This window comes from Durio zibethinus, chromosome 7 (assembly GCF_047325235.1).
Source record: "Durio zibethinus cultivar Kanyao isolate XHJ-2024 chromosome 7, ASM4732523v1, whole genome shotgun sequence".
Classification (NCBI taxonomy): domain Eukaryota; kingdom Viridiplantae; phylum Streptophyta; class Magnoliopsida; order Malvales; family Malvaceae; genus Durio; species Durio zibethinus.
The window spans coordinates 21,632,984-21,655,259 of record NC_143168.1 but is presented as its reverse complement, the minus strand read 5'-3'; the positions used below and the strand labels follow the sequence as shown (position 1 = coordinate 21,655,259).

Here is a 22,276-nt window from a genome sequence, read left to right as displayed (position 1 = left end):
GAATGGGCGCCAAATTGTCATCTTCTCTTTCTCTGGATCCATTACATTGGGTTTGTACTTTCAAGCCCAAACTAACAGGGCCCTTGGCCCGCCAACTTAAAAAATATTTCCACAACCATTTAAAAAAAGAAATTAAAATTAGAATATTGAAACTAAATATTAAATTAAAAAAAAATAATCAAAATTCAAGAGAAAAAAGGCAAGCTTTTTTTTTTTTAAAAGATTTAAGAACAATAATAATAAAATCAAAACCCTTTGCAAACATAAAAGCAATAAAAATAAAAAGTCAAAAACCGCGCAAATAAAACAAAATCATTATTATAAAATAGAATTTTGAATAAACCATAAACATCAAAAATAAAAAACCCATAAAAATGATAATAATAATAATAAAATAAAAAAGCACTTTTAATTTAAAATCATGATATATATTTTCATAAAAAATAAAAAGAGAAAAGAAAAAGAAAATAAAAAGGAAAAAGCGGCACCTCGTCCGCTTAAAATCACCAAAACGTCACCGCCGCTTCGCAGGTAACCCTAACTTTCCCCATCTATCCCTCTTGCTCTTGGTATTTCCATTCTCGTTTCGTTTATCGCCAAAATACACACAATAGAAAAAACCAGTAACAGAAAACGAAAGCCAAACAGATTCCACTAAGAAAAAACGACGGCGAATCCAACACTTTCCCTTCTTTCAACGTTTATTATTTTCGAGAAGCGAGGATTTATCGATTTTTTTTCAAAATTGAATGATCCGAGACGATGCCGAAGAATTACTGACGAATTGTAATCCGACGCCGTCTCAGCTATATGGCTCAGCAACAATCTTCGCGTCTCAATCGCTTACTCACTTTGTTGGACAGTATCCTTTTTTTGAAAAACAATTTAAATTTATTTTTTTAGTTTGGATCTGATTGAAATTTTGCGATATTCAAGAAGCTTTTTTTTTTTTGTTTCTTTGACTAATTTTGTTTTAAAAAGCTGGTTCAACGCAAGCGACGAGATTCACTGCGGCGCGACAGATTGGAGATATTGCCAAATCGCATCCGCAGGACTTAAATTCTCTTCTCAAGAAGGTATTGATTTCAAAATTTCTTATTTTTTATTATTTTAAATTTTTTTATGCATTCTTAGCTATTAATTTAGTCTAATAAGTGTGTTTTTATTGTTAAATTTGACAACTTGTTGGAATTTATGTTATTTTGAGGAACAAAAAGAAGCTACATTTCCCTTTTTTTTGGTAACCTATTAATTGAATGGAATTCTTTTAATGATTGTTTATTTGCCACTTTTGGAAGTTTTTAGAATTTATGTTATTTGGAGGAAGGAAAGAAAATCTATACATTTTATATTACATTGCCAAGATTGAGTTTTGGCTTTTTTTTTTTTTTTTGAATAATGCAAATTGTCAGGAAGATTTGAATTGCATTGCTGTTTATATTAAAGACTTTTAGGTGGGAGCGAACATATTGAAGTTTATGAGTGTTAAGTTCGTTAGGGTTGCAGTAGTGAACCTTGCTAAATTGGGATAGTGAGGAATTTATTCTAAGTGTTTTTCTTTCTCTAAGTTCTGAACGGCCTTACTTTGGATATGGGTTTGTATCTATAGGGTTTAATGGTGGAATTGACCCTTGTTGTGGGAAAAATGCTTGGATGTTCTTGTTGTTCTAAGGAAAATAAATAAGAATATTATTTTTGAGTGCCATAGATTTTATACTTCTCTCTGTATGTTTTGTCTCGTTTAGCACCTGCACATTGGGCCACTTCAGTAATTGCTCTTTTTAAACTGTGAATTTTTAAAAATTAGACATTTCAAATTGCTGTCTTGCAAGATATATGAAATTATTCATTTTCTCTACCTAGAAAATCATTGAGGCTGTAATTTAAGATACCTCTTCAAAGTTTAGCTTGAAAGTATTTTTCTCGGACTTGTGCATTCAAATGCAGTATGATTGAGTTAAATTTTGAGTCTTGCTCAAGTTTTTTGTGTTTTAATACCTAGTAGAGGGATTGATCTAACCGATGGTTAGGATTATTTTAATCAATTCTTGTGTGAAATTTACATTTTCTAATTATGAGTTTCTGCCTTTTTTTTTTCTTTGCATTGTTGTTATGATTTCTTTTTACTATTAGCTGCCCTTCTTGGGTGGGCTTGTCAGTTACTTGTTAGTGTTATGTTTTGTATTTTATTGTCTACCTAAGTGCCATTTTTTGTGCAATTAGGTTTCTCATTATCTTCGTAGTAAAAATTGGGACACAAGGGTTGCCGCTGCTCATGCAATAGGGGCTATTGCTCAAAATGTTAAGCACACTTCACTGGGTGATTTATTGTCTTCTGTTGGAGCAAAGATGACTGGGGCTGGGATATCTGCTACTGTTGAAGATATGGTGGCATCACCTGACTTACATTCTAAAATTGTAGCAGGTGTTTCATTTAGAAGGTTGTTTATGAGATTTTATTTTAACACTTTCTATTGTACCGAATCTTTACTCTATGGATGGGAAAAATATTTTACATGTCATGGATTTCAGTTCATATCAAAGTATGTGATTCTCCAAACAATATCTAGCTGTCTTCTCTACTGACATATATTTCTTTGATAAAATTTTTTTAACAGCTTTGACATCAACAAGGTGCTGGAATTTGGAGCTTTATTGGCCTCAGGTGGACAGGTAAATGATCCCCATGTTATTTGAAGGATTTAATCTAAGTATCATTTTGTATTCTTTATTAGGATTAATTAATACCCTTGGAAAGAATTCCACTTGCTATAATGAAATTTTATATTTAATTCCATTTGTTAATTTCTCGGTAAATTTACAGCACCTTTCTTTCCATTCTTGTTATTTCTAGTGATAAGCGGTCAAGGGTTAGAATCTTCTGGCTTTGTTGTGGTAGATGTTACATTTTTATTTTCTTTTTCCATCATAGGTTTTCTTTCACACTCTTTCTTTAATGTTCTTGCAAAGTAGGTTCTCATTGTATTTTTAATTTTTATTCTTCCATGCATGGTGTTGTAAAATGGCTTTGCATTTTGTAAACAAGATCAACAACCATTTTCCCACCTCCCACTTATCAGTTTTCATGTGGATGTTTTCTTTGAATATAGAAAAGTGTGTAAATTTGAGGTATGTAATATGGCATGTATTCCGATGGTTTTATACTAATAGAGCTGAAAAGAATTAGAGAGAATTGCTATTGCTTTGCTTTTCTTTGCATTGCCTCTTTTTATATATTTTGAATAGTAGTTATTTCAATTATGACAACTAGCATGATTGTGGTGCTTGCAATATATGTTATCTTGACTTTTGTCTTCTTCTTATTGTAATAGTTGTTTAGATTTGCCTTTCAAAAAATAATTATTTAGATTTTTTAGTCTGTGTAAGTAGCTTGTTTGGTTGATTGAAGGTGCAACTATTTGAAAAATGCTGTTAGATGAAAATTATTTGGAATAACAGATCTCAATGCATTATTTTTAAGCTCTAATTCAAGCTTCCACTTCTGGCCTCTAGAAGCTTATGGGCCCTAGATATTAATAGTGATTTCTAACTTCTCCACATCCCTTGTCTTTCCGCTCTGGCATTAGTATATTTTACTTTGATTTGTAATGCATGCCTTTTAATCGTTTTGTTTGATTTGTTGCAATGTTGTTAGTTTGAGGTGTTTATTTTAATTTATAATATTTTCTGTGCTAAAGAAAACATTGGAATCCATTTTCAATGCAGGAGTATGATATTGCAAATGATAACTCAAAGAATCCTAAAGAGAGATTGGCTCGCCAGAAACAGAATCTAAAACGACGTTTAGGTTAGTACTTTTTTTTTCTTTTATGGGTTTGTTATGAGCTACTGATACTTTCAGATTTTTATTGTGTTTGGCATTTGGTTTATTACTATATGGTAATAGAAGGAAGTGTGTATATTTTATCACAAAAAAAAAAAAAAAGAAAGGGAAAGAAGTTTCTATTGAGATGATTCTATTATCAGGGGAAGAGCTGGCAATGTTGTTGGGAGTTCAAAATTTCTGGCAAGTCTGTTAGGTTGAGACAATTTGATTTTTTGTTGTCTCTATTCATCTATTCATTGGTGAGGGTTTTATGAAGCACTAGTGGATTATCATTTCTGTTTTCCTTTTTTATGCCCTCTAGGGTTGATATATATATGGTTTTGAATTGAAACAATCTTGGCTGATAGTTCTTTAGTGGTATGGTGTCGATGTATGACAGATATACATACATATCTCTATTATGTATCATGGATATAATTTCTATATATGGCCAGTCGTTCTAGGCATTTCTGTAATCTAAGCAGGAAGTGGTGATTATCCTACATTCAGAACTTGGAGCATGTGAAATGTGTTCTTTAACGTAGGAAATTGTTAATTAGGTTCCATTTAGGTGAAGCTGTTTCACTTGGTCCTCAGCCTGAAGTTATCGAAACTGCTTAATATTAACTAAGACACTGGGTACCATTGATGGGTTGCTGCATTGTATGTTCCTGTTATCAAGTTAGTGCCTTTTGGTAGAATGTAAAATAAATTACTGGTTTTAAAACTAATTGTATGGAATATTCATTTTCTCAAGTAATGTTTGATTTTATCATTGAAAACATTGTTGGTTTTGTGATATTTTAGTTTAATTTTTCCCTTTAAGATTGGTGATGTGCTTAACCTTTTTAAAATTTTAAAAGTGATATTAACATATTAGCTGAAATTTGTGGGTGGGTCTTGATACTCCCATATTCTAAATCTAACATAAGTCAAAATAAGGGAGGGGGGTCATTTTTCCACTGAAGGTTGCCATCAGCTGTAAGAATGGCTTCAATTCATTCATTTTCCACGTGGCAAACAATCCAAAGGTAAATAAACGTTTTATGTCCAAAACATTTTGAAAGAGTTCAGTTTTTATGAGCATAATGGAGCCTTTGCTATAACTATATTCCCATTCCAGCAAGATAAATGATTAAGGAAGGTTGGTGTAAGGAGTGGGACTTTCTGCTGTAGAGTTCGATAATTTTACATGCATTTTTATTTGTTTAGTTTCTTCGTTTTAGTAATTCGCAGGAGTTTTCCCTTTGTTATAGAGTTATATTTTACTTCCGAAATGGTCAATTGTATGATTTCTTTATCTTCAGTTGTGTCCCTTATTGAGTTTATGAGTGGCTACTGAGTTTGATTTGTTATACTTTCCATTCGCATGATTTCCTTACACCAGACTTGGTTGTTATGGGCAGGTTTGGATATGTGTGAGCAGTTCATGGATGTCAGTGATATGATTAGAGATGAGGACCTTATAGTTCACAAATTACACCACCATGCAAATGGGTTACATAATAATAGATTTTACACATCACCATCAGTACATAACATCCAGCAATTTGTTTCACGTATGGTACCTAATGTTATGTCTAAAAGAAGGCCAAGCGCTAGAGAGTTGAATATGTTAAAGAGAAAAGCTAAAATAAATTCGAAAGATCAAGCAAAAGGCTGGTCTGATGATGGAGATACAGAGTTATCACCAGCTCATAGTGTATCAACTCCAAGGGGAACATGTCCTGATCCATTAGGTTCGAGTAAGGTATTAGAATATCTCACTTCATAATTAACGTATAAGTTCATAATTTTGGTTTTAGAATCCCTAACCGTTAGATCTAATTTTTTTATGTGTGTTGAATGCCAAACTTCATGTCAATTGTGTGCTACACCTTTTTGTTTAATAAATATTATGGAAGTCTTTTTCTTTGCTTTGATTACAGCCTCTGTAAGTAAAATTTTATGAACAGATATTTGCAAATTTACTTTTTTTTTTTTTTACTTAATCAGAAGTTATAGAACAAATAAATCATTTACTTAAATTAATAGTTTTAACTTTAAACTGCTTTTAGAGTGAATTTCAAAGTTTTGAAGCTTAGCCCTGCAATGAGCATGATCTTACACCGGAATACTTAAATGCTTATCCTTCTCTCTGATCTCACCAGCACTAATACTCATCCATTTTTTTTATCTCACTGTTCTATAACTTCTGCGTGCATATTTCTCTTGTGCATTTGTCTCTTTTTTCATGGTCTTCAGCCTTTTACATGCTTTAAATAAACTATGTGCCAGATAATTTATGCTTCCTTTGGTGATGTATTTTACTCATAATACTTACTTTGTGCAACCAACATATCTGTATATTCTTGAGAATGTCCTGGAAATTCGTTTAAAGTAAAAGTGGTGGGTGTTGCACTGTTTTGAATCAAGTCAAAATGGTGTTCTTGATTGATGGAGTTGATGAATAGTTGAACATGCTGATATTTGTACTTTGGAGAAACGTAACAGGGTGGATTGGGGTAAAATGCTGCACCCTGTTGCAGCTACCAAGATAAAATGTTTATGAAGATAAAAAACCTTAACTATCTCAACTAAAACCAGAAAACTATCAGATAGTTGATGTTACAAGCCATCATTGTTTTGGGTATAAAATTGGAATTTACCTGTTAAAAGGTTGGAAATTGAGTTTGTAAGGTTACAAATACGATTCAGGAGGTACTCTCATGATTTGCTTTTCAAAGAGAAGAATTATTTCTTCTTCTATTTTACTTCCATTTTAAGCTATCGGGTGTAGCAAATGATGTTGACTTCTTATGCAGTTAGATGCTGTTATTGATGAAGACGGTTCTGATCATGATGGAGATGGCCAGTGGCCTTTCCGTAGCTTTGTTGAACAACTCATTCTTGATATGTTTGATTCTGGTAAGCTTTTATATAAACTTCAGGACTTAGATCATTCATTTTTTCCTTTTTCTGATCTGATGATAGTTTCCTTTTGTTATGTGTTATCAGTTTGGGAGATTCGCCATGGTAGTGTTATGGCTTTGAGAGAAATTTTAACGCATCATGGTTCTTCTGCCGGAGTATATTTGCCTGACTTGAACTCAGATGATGCATTGTTTCTTGAAGTAAAAGATATAGATTATTCAAGTAAAATTAAAAGGGAGAGAGAAATTGATTTGAATATGCAAGTTTCACCAGATGAATCGGAGCCTAATCTGAAGATGCCTAAGCTTGAAGATGGATCATTCCTTATGATGGAAAATATGAACTCTGCTGGCCAGCATGGTGGCTTCGATGTTGCAGTGAAGATGGAGGATGCTGCACGGAGCTTGCCCTTAGGGCAGTTTAATGGCCAACATGATATTAGTTCTATGAAGATAGAGACTGAATTTTATCATGATGACTTGATGTACCAGTCTAAAGAAGCTGCTGAAGTGGAAGAGCCTAAGAGTTACTATGAAGATAAGGGTGCATTTGCAAATTCCGATGTACTAAAAGATCTCCCTGAAAATTGCGAGCTTACAAACTTAGTTAAGCTAGCCAGGCATTCTTGGCTTAAGAATTGTGAATTTCTTCAGGATTGTGCAATTCGTTTCTTGTGTGTACTATCACTAGACCGGTATGCCTTGTTTCCTTTTCGGTGCTAGTTATATTGTGGAAACTTCTAATTAGTTTTGTTCGATGAGAAATTGCTATTTATTTAATACTTTTTTTTCCAGTATTATTGGATAAGAAATGGGTGTTTGTTTAAAATTATGTCCTTATATTAATTGTTTTATATCTCTATTCTGCAGTTTTGGAGACTATGTATCCGATCAGGTTGTTGCTCCAGTACGAGAAACCTGTGCCCAAGCATTAGGTGCTACTTTTAAGTACATGCACCCTTCATTAGTTCATGAAACATTGAATGTCTTGCTGCAAATGCAGGTAAAGACCTTATAAACTCGTGCTCAAAATCCTCAATTACAATGAAGGCTAGTTGGTGCCCCATTCTTACTGTTGGTATGGTGGTTTTTGTTCTGTCTTCCCTTCTTTGTTCAGTGTAGGCCAGAGTGGGAAATTCGTCATGGAAGCCTTTTGGGTATCAAGTACTTGGTTGCTGTTCGACAGGTAAGGGTTTTGTTGTCTTCAGTACTTTTTTTGCATGTTCTAAGTATGGAAATTTTAGGTTTTCTGGCTAATTACTATTTATCTATCAAAATTAGCCTTTGGAATCAATGTTTTCTGATCTTTTAATAAATGAAAGGTCATAACTATCTCTCTATCAGAATTAGCCTTTGGAAGCAGTGGTCTCTGATCTGTTAATTAATGAAGTTGCAAAGTCTTAAATTATCAATGTGTTTCAGATGAAGTAACAAAATCCTGTCTTATATATATAGTACTGGAGATTGGGGAAAAATATTGATGAAATGGTAATTTGTACTTAATATTTTCAACTCTTGAATTTTGTGTAGTTTGTATCTCAGTGTTCATGACTTATGATTAGTTTTCATTTTAGACTATTTTAGTAGGATTTTCTGTTAATTCATTCCCCATCCACCTGCACACTCTCTTTTGATATACTGTGCATACATGCAATGTGTGAGAGACGCATTTAGTAGGATTTTTGGTTTGCCTTTATTGAACCATGCCATCACAATTCTGTTCTGCATTCTAGGAGATGCTTCAAGATTTGCTTGGCCATGTTCTCCCTGCTTGTAAGGCTGGATTGGAGGACCCTGATGATGATGTGCGAGCTGTGGCTGCAGATGCTCTGATACCTGCTGCAGCTGCTATTGTTGCTTTAAAAGGTCAATCTCTTCATTCAGTTGTTATGCTGCTTTGGGATATACTACTTGATTTGGATGACCTTAGTCCATCCACTAGCAGGTAATCTATTTACAATTCCTTGTATTCTACCCCTTGTTGGGATTACTTTGCTCTGTTTTTGTTCAAATTATTACTCTTAAATTTTGTTTATTATAGAGTTTCATGTTTTGAAAATCCCAATTCTATATGCGTTTCTAATTTTGCTCTTGCTGATGACAATTTTGATACAAGTTAGAAATGACACATTGCAAAAATTTTGAATTTCTTGAGTACTTTGTAACTTATTTTTCTTAGGATTCAATTCTCATATATAGAATATGTTTCTAGTGTATTGCCTGTGTTAACATTTATCATTGTAATCGTTTGGAAGGCATCTTTGCTATGCATTGCCTGGCAACAGATGCGCATTTTTTCTAATTATTGCAACTGCTGATGTTTTTGTATTGAACTTGTATAGGGCTTGTAAGGTATGACTGGATTTGTCATTAGAAAACAGCTGAAAAACTTTTTGCTATAAGAAAAAAGAACTAGGATTCTAAACTAAATGAAATATCTTGACTAAATTCTGCATGTGAGACTGTCAATTGACCAAGCAAAGTGATTTTGGCTGATATGACTTATCTACACTCTAAAATACTACCTTATTCGTTTGACTATTGACTTAATGTATTTTGCAACTAAATAAGCAGACCCTCTCAAATTTTCCAAACAAATTTCCAAACCTCTATAATTTGTCCAACAGTTCCTAATAAGATAGTATTATGCAGGGTCAAGAAAGAGAATGATAAAAAAAAATAAAAATTTAAAGATCATCTTGACACTCATTGCACATGGCAAATTGAATGGTGCATTCATTCTTAACTCCATATGAATTTATGTGTATTCCAAAGATGTCTGGCAACTAGCATGTACAATTTAACGTGTCTAGCAAAAGAACTTGTAGCTTCTGTTGCTATTCACTGCCCCTGCCTCTCCCCTATTGTTATCTCCTTTTAAAAGTTTTAACAAAATACTTTGTTTAATACATGGTATGAATAATAACTACAATCTTTGAACTGATCTTACTCATTTGGATATTATTCTTTCAGTGGAGCTATATAGTAGTTTAGATCAATCAGTAAATGTTAAGGATATTGTGGAACCCTGTTTTAATCCTCATCATGAATATTGTTATTTGCAGTGTTATGAACCTGTTGGCGGAAATGTACTCCCAAGAAGATATGATGCCTAAGATGTTTGGGACATCAACAGCAAGGGAGAAGCAGAATTTTGATCTGAATGAAGTAGTTCATGTTGATGAGGTTGGAGAAGGGAAAGATTTGCAGGAAAATCCTTATATGTTGTCTATGTTGGCACCCCGATTATGGCCCTTTATGAGGCACAATATTTCATCTGTTCGACATTCAGCTATCCGTACTTTGGTAAACTGCTTATCTACAATGTTTTAGTTTTTGTGTAACAAGTATCAGTCACTTATAAATTTTGTCAAAAATACAAAATTATTATTATTATTTTTTGGCAAACTAGCTGCATATTTGGGTTATCAGGATTATCTAGTTTGGACACTCATGAGTATGTCTCTAATTGAAGTATGTATATTTGCTTGCAAGGTTCTTTTCATACATATAATATGATATTAGCAAGTCTTTTTGAGGGATTATTCTTTTGAAAATTTCTTGCAGGAGAGACTTCTTGAAGCTGGATATAAAAGGAACATTTCTGAGCCATCTGGTAGTTCTTTTTGGCCATCTTTTATTCTGGGTGATACCCTGAGGATAGTATTCCAGAACCTGCTCCTAGAATCCAATGAGGAAATTCTGCAGTGTTCTGAGAGGGTATGGAGGTTGCTTGTGCAGGTATCTCGCATGAATTTATCAGAAGTTGCAATTTCATGCTTTCTTTTTGTTTACTCAGTTCTTATCCTATAATGATTCAACGATCATACGAAAATGTGAATAAGTTATGGCCAGTTTCAATGGTTATAGTATGCTGATCAGAAAAGAAAGGACATCATAAGTAAAATATATTTATACCCTTTAGATTCCAAGCATATTCCAAACAGCTTATGCCTGGTTCTTCGCTATACTCTAGCAGCCATCAACAATAATTTTCAGAATTTTTTGTCCTGTTGCTTTTATACTTTCGAAGTTATGCTCTATTGTCAAAACAACAGAGCTAATATTCTACTTATGTCTGAATTTTGCTTAATTTTCTTGTGTTAGATCTCATATTTTATCCATGTATACTAAGATTTGAAGTTAATCCCCTCTCCCCCTTCCCTGCCCCTTTATTTATCCAAAAAAAGGTTGTTGAACCCTCTCTCTGCTCACAATCGTTTTCAGTCAAGATTAGAAAAGTTGAATAAAATTTGTTCCTTCTGGTGTTGAATGTTCAAGAAGCATGACCAGGCTGTTAATAACCTGGAGCAGTAGTTTGATATTGAAAGTAATAAATATTTGCAATTTAGAAGGGTGCTTAGTTATGCCAATGAGTTAGATCACATGGAGAGTGCTAACCTCCTACTGTGGGGATTGTGGAATTAGAGAAAATGCTTGCTTTTCGGCACTTAGTGCTGATGTAAATGTTTCATGCTTTCACTAATGGGCTTAGCATTTGACTTTAAGGAGTTAACCTTCCTAATTTTTTGTTTTGTTTTTGCTTTTCTTTTTTAAGTCTGTCTGTATGTAGACTATTGTCTTTCTTTCCTGGTGCCCTGCTATCTACATCCTATTTACTAGGGCATATCCTTCTATTTCTATCTTCATGTTTTACTTTCTATACTTGCTTCACATCTGTCTTGTTCTAAAAACACTTTGTCTGAATGATTCTAGTGCCCAGTTGGGGACTTGGAAGTAGCTGCCGCATCCTTTATGTCATCTTGGATTGAACTTGCAACTACTTCTTATGGTTCAACATTAGATGCTACAAAAATGTTTTGGCCAGTTGCTCTTCCTCGAAAGAGTCACTATAGAGCAGCAGCTAAAATGAAAGCTGTGAAGCTTGAGAATGAATCTTGTGGAACTGTTGGTTTGGATTCTGTGAGAGGAGCTGTTTCTCAGGAAAAGAATGGGGATGCTTCTACCAACTTAGTGAAGATAATTGTTGGGGCTGATGCAGAAATGTCAGTAACTAATACTAGAGTCGTTACAGCTTCTGCATTGGGGATATTTGCATCCAAGTTGCAGTCAAATGCTTTGCAGTATGTAGTTGATCCACTGTGGAATGCACTTACCTCCTTCTCAGGAGTTCAAAGACAGGTAACTTCTAACTATGTTCAACAGATAACATTGCTGTGTGACATCTTTTTTCTCTTTTTCAATTAGTTTTTCCTTTTTATCAGGTGGCGTCCATGGTTCTTATTTCTTGGTTTAAAGAGATAAAAAGTAGGGAGCCATCAGGGAATCAGGAAGTTATGCAATCTTTTCCAGATCATCTTAGAAAATGTTTGTTGGATTTGCTAGCATGTTCTGACCCTGCATTCCCTACAAAAGATTCACTTCTACCTTATGCTGAGCTGTCAAGGACATTTGCTAAGATGCGCAATGAAGCGAGTCAATTATTACATGCTGTTGAGTCATCTGGCATGTTTGTGGACATATTGTCAACTATGAAAATTAATGTGGAAAGCATAACTGTAGATGATGCAATCAGTGTTGCTTCAAAAGTGCCATTATTATCTAATAATAATGATGGGAATGAATCAATGGGAAGGATTATTGATGATATAGAGTCAGCAAAACAACGGCTTATAACAACTTCAGGCTATTTAAAATGTGTTCAGGTTTGTTTGTGATTCAATTTTGTATGTGTGATATGGTACTCTATTCTTTGATATTTGTTTGACAGTTGTCAAATTTTTTTTCTTGCAGAGTAATTTGCATATTACAGTGTCATCCTTAGTTGCTGCTGCTGTTGTCTGGATGTCAGAGCTTCCTGCACGACTTAATCCTATAATTTTGCCCTTAATGGCTTCAATTAGAAGAGAACAGGTAGTGTTTTCAAGATGAATTCTTTGTGTGACAAACAACTCAAATTGATTTGGTTCTGATTCATTTCTCATACATTGTTTAGGAGGAAATACTGCAACAGAAGGCGGCTGAGGCGCTTGCGGAGCTTATTTATCATTGCATTGCTCGTAAGCCTAGCCCAAATGATAAGTTAATCAAGAATATTTGTAGTTTGACTTGTACGGATCCTTCTGAGACTCCTCAAGCTGCAATTATCAATTCCATGGAGATTATTGATGACCAGGATTTCCTCTCCTTTGGGGGTAGCACAGGAAAACCAAAATCAAAGGTTCACATGCTTTCTGGTGGTGAGGACCGATCAAGAGTGGAAGGTTTTATCAGCAGAAGAGGGTCAGAACTAGCATTGAGGCATTTGTGTGAGAAGTTTGGTCCTACATTATTTGAAAAGCTTCCCAAACTCTGGGATTGCATTACTGAAGTTCTTATACCTGGCGGTCCTGCAGATGAACAGAAAATTATGCAGGCTGTTGAATCTGTCAAAGATACTCAGGTCTTGATTAATAATATCCAGGTCATTATCTTCCTTGGTCTTCTTATTTTCTTGTTCTGAATTTTTCTCCCTGTTATGATGGTTGGCAATGTCAATATGTCCTATTAGAATTATGATTGTTATAAACCTTCCGAGAGTATTACAAAATGTTTAGTCTCACACGCCAATGTGCAATATCTGGTCATAGTAAAAAGTTCATTTTGGGAATCACGACATATGGCTGATGATATACCATTACAAGCGGGTTGCTGGACCAATTATTAAATTCAGTATACTATCATTCTGCCATGACATTCCATAACTGACTGATTGGGTTTTTGTACCTTGCTGTTTTGTAGCAATCTTGCTATATCTAGGATTATTTAACTCATTATGGTGGAAATTGATGGTATGATTGGCTCAAAGTATGTTGAATCCTGAAGTTCATAAGCTAAGCATTCTTTTATGATAGTTCTCCACGACACAGGATTTTTGGTTCTGTTGCTCAATTCTCTTTTGTCATTTAATTTGTCTACCTTTTTAACTTTTGGACGTAAAATCTAATTTACTCTTAAATTTTTATTGCATTCTGTTGGAGCTTTAGTTTTAACAAAAAAAAAAAAAAAAGCAACCAAAACAAGTGCTTTAATGTGTGAAATACATCTGGGTTAGAGCAACCTAAGTGTTGGCAGCAGACATGGTCATAATCAATCAATCTCTAGATGTAATGACAATCAGCTGTTTTGCATTGTTTATTCCAAGGTAACATGAATTATAGCATCAAGAAAAGAAGGATAGATCAGAGCTCTAGGCTTCCATTGCTCTGAAATTAGTGACTTTAGTGTTATTGACTTCTTTTTAACGGGCTAATGTTGATTGTGGAAAAACAGTTTAACCATCGTAATAACTTGGAACCATCACTCTTTCCATACAGAATGTTGTAGGTAAATTGTGGCTCTCTGTTAATATCCTATTGACTGGTACCGAATGATGGAAAATGATAATTGTTTCTGGTATGTCTGCTCATTGAAATCTGATGGTGCCTGGAGTATCTATAATTAAATTATTTTTCTTGTATCTATTGTTTTATTTTGGCAGGTTGTACGCTCTATTGCTCCAATGCTGGATGAAACCCTAAAGCCTAAATTGCTTATGCTTCTTCCTTGCATATTCAAATGTGTTAGTCATTCCCATGTGGCGGTTAGATTGGCTGCTTCCAGGTGTATCACTACAATGGCCAAGTCTATGACTCTGGATGTAATGAGGGGTGTGATTGAAAATGCCATTCCTATGTTGGGGGATGTGACGTCTGTCTGTGCCAGACAAGGCGCTGGCATGCTTATTAGTTTGCTTGTTCAGGGATTGGGTGTGGAGCTGGTTCCATATGCACCTTTGTTAGTTGTCCCTCTTCTTAGGTGTATGAGTGATAGTGATCATTCTGTCAGACAGAGTGTGACACGCAGTTTTGCTGCCCTGGTACCTCTTCTACCATTAGCAAGAGGTATTCCTCCACCTGCTGGACTGAGTGAAGGTTTATCTAAAAATGCAGAAGATGCACAATTTTTGGAGCAACTGCTTGATAATTCCCATATTGACGATTACAAACTCTTCACTGAATTGAAAGTGACATTGAGGAGGTACTTTTGTTTGTACATATACAAACTTTGCTACTTTCTTCTATATTCTTTTTCCCTACCTTAGCTTTCCTAGTTGAGTAAAAATGCATTATTGTTTAGTACTGTGTTGTTTTGGCTTCTATATGTTCTCTGACATTTCAATAGGAAAATTCACTTCAGGATACCCTTTCCTGCACCTGCCTACTACTGCATGCTATGCTGGGGAATAATTGCATTTAAATAATTCATGTTTATAGTTTTGTTTTGAAGTGTGAAGTGATTGTGAAGTTGGTCTTAAGTTAATGCACTGGGGCCTATCAGTTGCCCCTCCTTTCCCGTCTTTTTTGAAAACAAACTGTAGGTCGAATCTATGTTGGGGAAGCTCAAAACTAGCCTCATAGATGATATCTTCTTGGGGGCCTAAAATTCTCTTTAATGATTTCACATGACATATCTCTGGAAGAATTGTGAACAATATTTGACCACGTTTGGTTGTTTCTCCATTGAGATGTAGATTGAGGTTTGGGATTGACATAACTGGCATTTTACCTGTGCCAATTATTTGTGTATGCAGATCTTGCAGATGGTTATATGTTTTACCTTCGCTTGTTTTCTTCTGTAAACTGGCAATGTATCTTTTGGTCAATGCTCCTTCAATGACCTGAGATGTATTATTTTTCTTCTTATGGGGAGGCAACTTTTAAATCAGATAATCTAGAAGGTCTTAAAGCTTTAGTCACTGTCCACCAAATATTGGCTTGCAAATTGATTGCAGCATGAAAAAGATTTTATTGTTTCAGTAGTCAGCTCTAGAGTAGTTTTTTGCTCCCCTAAAGTCTTCCCATTGCTTGCATGCCTTCAGGTATCAACAAGAAGGTATAAACTGGTTGGCCTTTTTAAAACGTTTCAAGCTTCATGGAATCTTGTGTGATGATATGGGGCTTGGGAAGACACTTCAAGCATCAGCAATTGTGGCATCTGAGATAGCAGAGTGTCGTGCTTCAAATAACAATGCGGATCCTCATTCATCCTTAATTGTTTGTCCATCAACCCTTGTTGGACACTGGGCTTTTGAAATAGAAAAATACATTGATGCTTCTCTAATATCCACGCTCCAATATGTTGGTTCTGTTCAGGACCGTGTTTCTTTGAGAGAACAGTTTGATAAGCATAATGTAATCATAACATCATATGATGTGGTGCGTAAGGACTCTGATTATCTTGCACAGTTTCTCTGGAACTATTGTATTTTAGATGAAGGACATATCATCAAAAATGCAAAATCTAAAATAACATTGGCAGTAAAGCAGCTGAAAGCCCAGCACCGGTTAATATTAAGTGGAACACCGATCCAGGTAAGGTTGAAGTCTATGTACTTGTATATATTGGAATTTGCAGTTCTCCTGAGAAAGTTTCCTTTTTTTTTGTATTTTTTTTCAGAACAACGTCATGGACCTGTGGTCCCTTTTTGACTTTCTAATGCCAGGATTTCTTGGAACAGAGAGACAGGTATCAATTTTTTGATTTCTTGTTTTGGATTCTCATAAGAAATGTTGCATGTTATTTATGTATATCAGTTTGCTTTGTCAAAATTCAAAGGGCTATTGTTGGGTTATTTGGAAAAAAATAAAGGCTGATAATCTGGCATGAGTTTTTCTGGTGATGGGTTTCCAAACCAAGTATGGGAATCCCTTGATGTTGCATAGAATCATAGATTACTGAGGACATCAAACGTTCCCTAAACCAAACTGCCCCAGTCGTTATGAAGTGGTGAATGTTGGTAATTACCAGAGTTTGAGCGACACCTTTGTTAAACATAGTGATGCATGTTGATTCCCACCTCATCTCATCCAAGGTGACCATATCACCAATTTCTTGATTTGCTGTATCTTATATATCTTGGCAGATTGATCATTGAGTTTTGTCGAGAATCCTGTTTGTCTGATTTATACTTTTAACAAGTTGATTTTTTGTGTTGCTTTTAGCTACAAAACTATTTTCTCTTATTGTCTTCTTGGTGTCAAACACTGTTGATTTTATGCCATTTTGGCAGTTCCAAGCCACTTACGGGAAGCCACTGCTGGCTGCTAGAGATCCAAAATGTTCTGCTAAGGATGCTGAAGCTGGGGCACTTGCAATGGAAGCACTGCACAAGCAGGTCATGCCCTTCCTACTTCGCCGAACAAAAGATGAGGTTTTGTCGGACCTGCCAGAGAAAATCATTCAGGACAGATACTGTGACCTTGGCCCTGTCCAATTAAAACTTTATGAGCAGTTTTCTGGTTCACATGTAAAACAAGAAATTTCCGGCATCGTAAAGATTGATGAGTCGGCAGTTGCAGGAGGGGGAAAGATTACTTCACCAAAAGCATCTACACATGTATTTCAGGTGAAGTAATTCTTTTCCTTGCATTCCTCTTTATTTTCTTGTTCTCCCAGTGCATCGAGTTTGTATGGACTGAACAAATGTCCCTTTTCATTATGTTTAGGCACTGCAATACTTGCTAAAACTTTGTAGCCATCCCTTGCTTGTCATTGGTGAAAAGGTTCCCGAATCACTAACATTGCAGTTGTCGGAGCTTTTCCCTTTAAGTTCAGATATCATTTCTGAGCTTCATAAAATCCACCACTCTCCCAAACTAGTTGCTCTTCAGGAGATTCTGGAAGAGTGTGGAATTGGTGTGGATACTTCTGCTTCTGATGGCTCTGTCACAGTTGGACAGCACAGAGTTCTGATATTTGCTCAACATAAAGTAATGATCACCCTATTTCTCTGGCCCATTGCTTGCTAAGTTGAGCTTGTATGCTACTTTCCAGAATTACCACTTTTAACAATTTTTCCTTGCAGGCCTTACTGGATATCATTGAAAGAGACTTGTTTCACACCCACATGAAGAAGTGAGTCTTCTAATACTTTTTTTAGCTGAATGTTAGAATTGTTGATTGTGGGAAAATATTCCTTTTTTTTTTTTTAATTAATTTAGCATAGTGAAGAAATCTTTTTCAAAGTAATTTATTTTGGCCAATCATCATGAAGAACTTAAGGCCTTAAAGGTTGGCTCTTTTTCTGTGTTTCATTTTGTTTGGCTTGCACTTGCAAAATGTACAGTATTTAGTTATAAACGGATTGTATAATTTTCCACTATCTGGACCTATCTCTTTTGGTTTGTTCCTTGTGTCCTTACTCCTTAAAATACCATATTGGGATAATAATTTTATTGGTGGTTAATGATATAACTTTTATTTGGTCGTCTAGATTTGATATTGTACTTGATTGTTTTTATCCAATTTTAGCTCTTTTTTTGTACTTAAAGATCCTAACGCTTGCATTTTCGCCCTCTGTTTGATTGATGAAATTATGGAAAGAATTATAGAACTGTCAAGACCCATATTATCCTTGCCAAATAAAAAGACAATTTTGTCCTGTGTCCCGTCATCTGAACATTCATAGACCTGTTTCTCTTTGTTTATGATGTGACAACAGTTAGATTTGTGTGAGCTGTTAAAATTTTATAAAACGGCTTCGCACTGCTTTGACTGTTATCCTTCTGGTTAGGTCTGATTGGTTTAACTGACACGAAAGGGAGATTTTTACCTGGGTTATCTTATCCCGTGCTGTAGTCAGGTGTATGGGTATTTCAATTATATGTTGTAATTCTAGAAGGCAATTGCTTATTCCTTCTTTCATCTTTTAGCTAGTCATCATTTCATAGGGTGGAGAAATTTTGGCCTTAATAGCACTTTCCAAATTTATTGCCTTTCTGTGTTAGAGAGTGCTAACAATTAGAAATTTGAAGAAATGTAGTAGAACAATATTTTTCCTGTCTTTTATGGTTATAATCGATTTTATAGTTAGAGGTGATAATGGTTCAAATTAGATCGGATTCGGTTTGGTTTTTCAGATATTGTATAATATTATGAGTTTTTAAAATCCAATCTGAAATCGATCGACCCTTCATACGATCTAAACCAAACTGAATTTTACCATTTTGGTTCGGTTTATCGATTTTGAAAATATAAATTTTTTTGTTTTTTATATATTATTTTAATATAAATTTTTAATTTATTTAAATAAATTTTGATATAAAATTATTATTTTTATTTTATAAAAATTTTAAAAAATATAAACACTAATAAAAATATATAATTTGGTTTGGTTAGGTTTTTTTACTTTTGATCCGAAATCCAATCCAAACCCAATATATTCATTTAATATGTAAACTTAATCTAAACCGATTAAGAAAAAAATTGATCCGAACCAAACACTATAGTTTTGAATCGGTTTTCGATTTTCTCGGTTTTTTTTCTCACCCCTATTTATAGCCGTTAAGTGATGATATCTCACTTCTGTTAATTCTTGGGTTTACTTGTAGTCTTATAATTAAGTTGGTCCTCTGCATGTTTTGCTAATTGGTTTTAGGTTAGAAGTTTAAAATTGTACCAGAGTCCACGGTTGTCCTGCCCTTATGAGGTCGTTCACGTGTAGGCTCTTGTTGAGCTACACTTGAGGAGTGTTAAGTGGTGCTATCCCACATTTGTTAAGTCTTGGGTTTCTTATGGTTTTATATTCAAGTTGGATCCTTCCACTTATTTTCAATTGGTTTTACGTTGGATGCTTAACAATAGCCATTTGTTGCATATGTGGAGAGATAATTGATCTCTGTACCTGTTGTGAGTTAACTATCTGTTGGTTAAATATGGTTTTTATTTTAATCTCTTGTCCTTCAAACCTGCTTGTCCTCCATTATTTTCCCCCTTCTCTTTTCAGGTTGATGTTTATCATTTATCATTTAGTTCTTTTTACCTCTTGTATTGTAAGAATTCTCTATTAAAAATCAAGTCAATTAAGGATATATCCTGAATGTTCAAACAAGTTTTGGACTCTCATAGGGTAATTGTTTAGTCATTGCTTCTTTGATCTTTAGAACGAGTTGGAAAATCATGGTTCTTTGCTTTGCCAAGGTTTAAATTGACAACTGCAGGATAGCAAACGAATTATTGAAGTTTTACTAGCCTTTGTAAGAGGCTTATAAAGTATGCTATGAAAATAAACAAATGTCAAGATGTTTTCATTTTCTTCTTCGTTTTGATGTATCTGTTCTGAGCTCTTGAATCTGCCTTGAAGCTTATTTTACCTTCCTATTATCTAGTGCTAATTCTGCCCTAATTCTAGAAATTTTCATCAATTTTTAAATTTTGCATCACAGTGTCACATATCTAAGACTGGATGGATCAGTTGAATCAGAAAAACGATTTGACGTTGTGAAAGCTTTCAATTCTGATCCAACTATAGATGCCCTGCTGCTTACAACACATGGTAAGACTTTTCTTGTTGCTGAGCGAATTTCTTTTATGATGTTTTCCTTAGTAGCTCTGTTTTGCAGTTGGCGGGCTTGGTCTGAACTTGACATCTGCTGATACCCTCATTTTTATGGAACACGATTGGAATCCTATGCGTGATCATCAGGTAAAAGTTTACATATATTTGTACAGAATCTGCAATGCATGTGTTGATGATTCAAAGATATTAATTTTCTCCACTAGTGTTCTATCATAACTTTTTTTCTAATTATCTTCTTTAGTTCGGTAACTTTTGGATGAAATTCCAGCACATGTATCTGCATTAGGTTTCTTGACATTCATCCATCTCTTGGTCTTAGTAATGGCCTGAAAAAATGGTGGATTATGCACAAAACTGTAATGGCATGAGTGCACTTTCAAGAGTAATCAAAAGACGAGACATTCTGGTTTTGAAATTGTTTGCTTTTGGCCTCTTCTTTAATGATAGCTTTTTTCCTTTGTTCATATAATCTGTTGTCAATATAATTATTGGCAATGAACCAATGCACCCTCTCCTGCATATTTATTGTCTTAAATTGTTTTAACCTTTTACTTAAGCTTGCAGCAAACTGTCTTCGTTGAAAGGAAATGTGCTTTTTTATATTTGATTTTCAGAGTTATTTTTTATGTTCATTAATGACATTTAATGACTTATATCTTGTATGCACTTTCAGGCAATGGACAGAGCACACAGATTAGGCCAACGGAAAGTTGTGAATGTCCACCGTCTCATCATGCGTGGCACCCTGGAAGAAAAAGTTATGAGCCTCCAACGGTTTAAAGTATCAGTTGCCAATGCTGTTATCAATGCTGAGAATGCTAGTTTGAGAACCATGAACACTGATCAGTTGCTTGATCTATTTGCCTCAGCAGATACGGCTAAAAAGGTATTTTTGTATGATAGGCAAGATAAATTTGCAAGGGTTTTTTGGTTCTTTTATAGGTCTTTGTTTTCCCTATTTCTTCCATGCTTTAGTATGCTTCTCTGAATATATAGGCCTCAGGGGAATTAGATTTTGAAGCTTTTCGTATGGTGCAGATCAGTTCTTCTAAACAAGATATAGAATAAACCGAATCTACTGAATTTTCATGCTCTTCCCTTAAGTTCTTTTGGGGTGACAGATACAAATGTATTTGACTTGCAGGGAGCCACAGCTTCGAAACGTTCAGAGAGCAGCATAGATGGAGACCCGAAATTAATGGGTACAGGGAAGGGGTTAAAAGCCATCCTTGGTGGATTGGAGGAGCTTTGGGATCAATCACAGTATACAGAGGAATACAATTTGAGCCAGTTTTTAGCAAAACTTAATGGCTAAACTCAAGCTGCGCAAAGACCTGAACTTTAGTGGGTGCGGTAGTGGGTTGAAAGATTATTCCTGGGCCACCAGTCGTGTTTTGGGATCATTGTGTGCCAGAGTTCGATCAAGGCCAGTTTGTATTGAAGCTAACCGATTGAAGCCAGCTGCTCATCTGTACAAAGTGTATATATCTAATTTAGGACCCCAGTTTTGGCAAATTTTAGGTGTAGCTTCATTTTTTTACTATATTTTTACACCCTTTTCCGTTTTTGGGGATGTTCTTCCCAGAATTTTATCTATCCTGTCACTTGATGTAGGGAGGCTGGGAAAGAAGCTGTTTTTAGAGGGTTGGTCCCAGGTCTCAAACATGACAGGGTTCATGTTGGTCGAAAATGAAACAGGAAGAGAACTGTAAAGCCGAATAATGTATATACTTTTTTTTTTTAAATCCAAAGAAAATCATATTGCGAAACTAAAAAGATTGCGGAAACCTCTCTTTTTCTTTCTTTCCGTGTGTGCATGCATGCGTGCGAACCTGAGCATGCCTGTGTCTACTGGTTATTTGGGTGCACTTGATTTGACTGGCTCTTGCTTAATCATGTGTGATGCTGTTCTTTCAGTTATGCAGGTTGGGGAAGATGTTGGGACGAAGTTTCCAGGGAGGGATCGGACCGGATCATTTTGTGGTACGTTGATTTCTACTATGATGTTTTAATTTGGTTTTGGTAGTTTTATTAGTTATTGTAGGTTTTACCTTCCAAGTTTCTGCTCCTACTTTGTTTATGTGATTTTACGGAGAAAATATTTTTTAAAGAGTTCGTTTTCTATAAAACCATTACTAAAAGAAAGAGTTCCTTTTATAAACGGTTAATTCAAGTGAATGAAAAATCATTATCTTTCAA

At 34.9% G+C, this 22,276-nt stretch overlaps 1 protein-coding gene across 4 annotated transcripts; it reads left to right on the top strand.

Moving 5' to 3' along the window:
• The first annotated feature begins 529 nt into the window (after positions 1 to 529).
• On the top strand, positions 530 to 21,864 carry LOC111276976 (TATA-binding protein-associated factor BTAF1-like). Of its 4 annotated transcripts, XM_022862988.2 has the most exons (27): positions 530 to 862; positions 982 to 1,076; positions 2,224 to 2,441; positions 2,619 to 2,673; positions 3,727 to 3,808; positions 5,233 to 5,576; positions 6,631 to 6,733; positions 6,824 to 7,433; positions 7,609 to 7,741; positions 7,856 to 7,924; positions 8,472 to 8,683; positions 9,804 to 10,044; positions 10,306 to 10,479; positions 11,455 to 11,880; positions 11,964 to 12,404; positions 12,493 to 12,612; positions 12,695 to 13,162; positions 14,219 to 14,757; positions 15,599 to 16,091; positions 16,177 to 16,245; positions 16,790 to 17,125; positions 17,226 to 17,489; positions 17,585 to 17,634; positions 19,944 to 20,053; positions 20,121 to 20,203; positions 20,751 to 20,963; positions 21,222 to 21,864. In XM_022862988.2, the coding sequence occupies exons 1-27, from the start codon at positions 811 to 813 to the stop codon at positions 21,390 to 21,392; spliced, it is 6,171 nt and encodes a 2,056-aa protein (XP_022718723.2). In that variant the 5' UTR covers positions 530 to 810; the 3' UTR covers positions 21,393 to 21,864. The 4 variants fall into 4 exon arrangements, with proteins under 4 accessions (XP_022718723.2, XP_089619939.1, XP_022718725.2 ...); XM_089763813.1 differs by lacking the exon at positions 5,233 to 5,576; XM_022862990.2 differs by lacking the exon at positions 17,226 to 17,489.
• Positions 21,865 to 22,276: the final 412 nt, after the last annotated feature.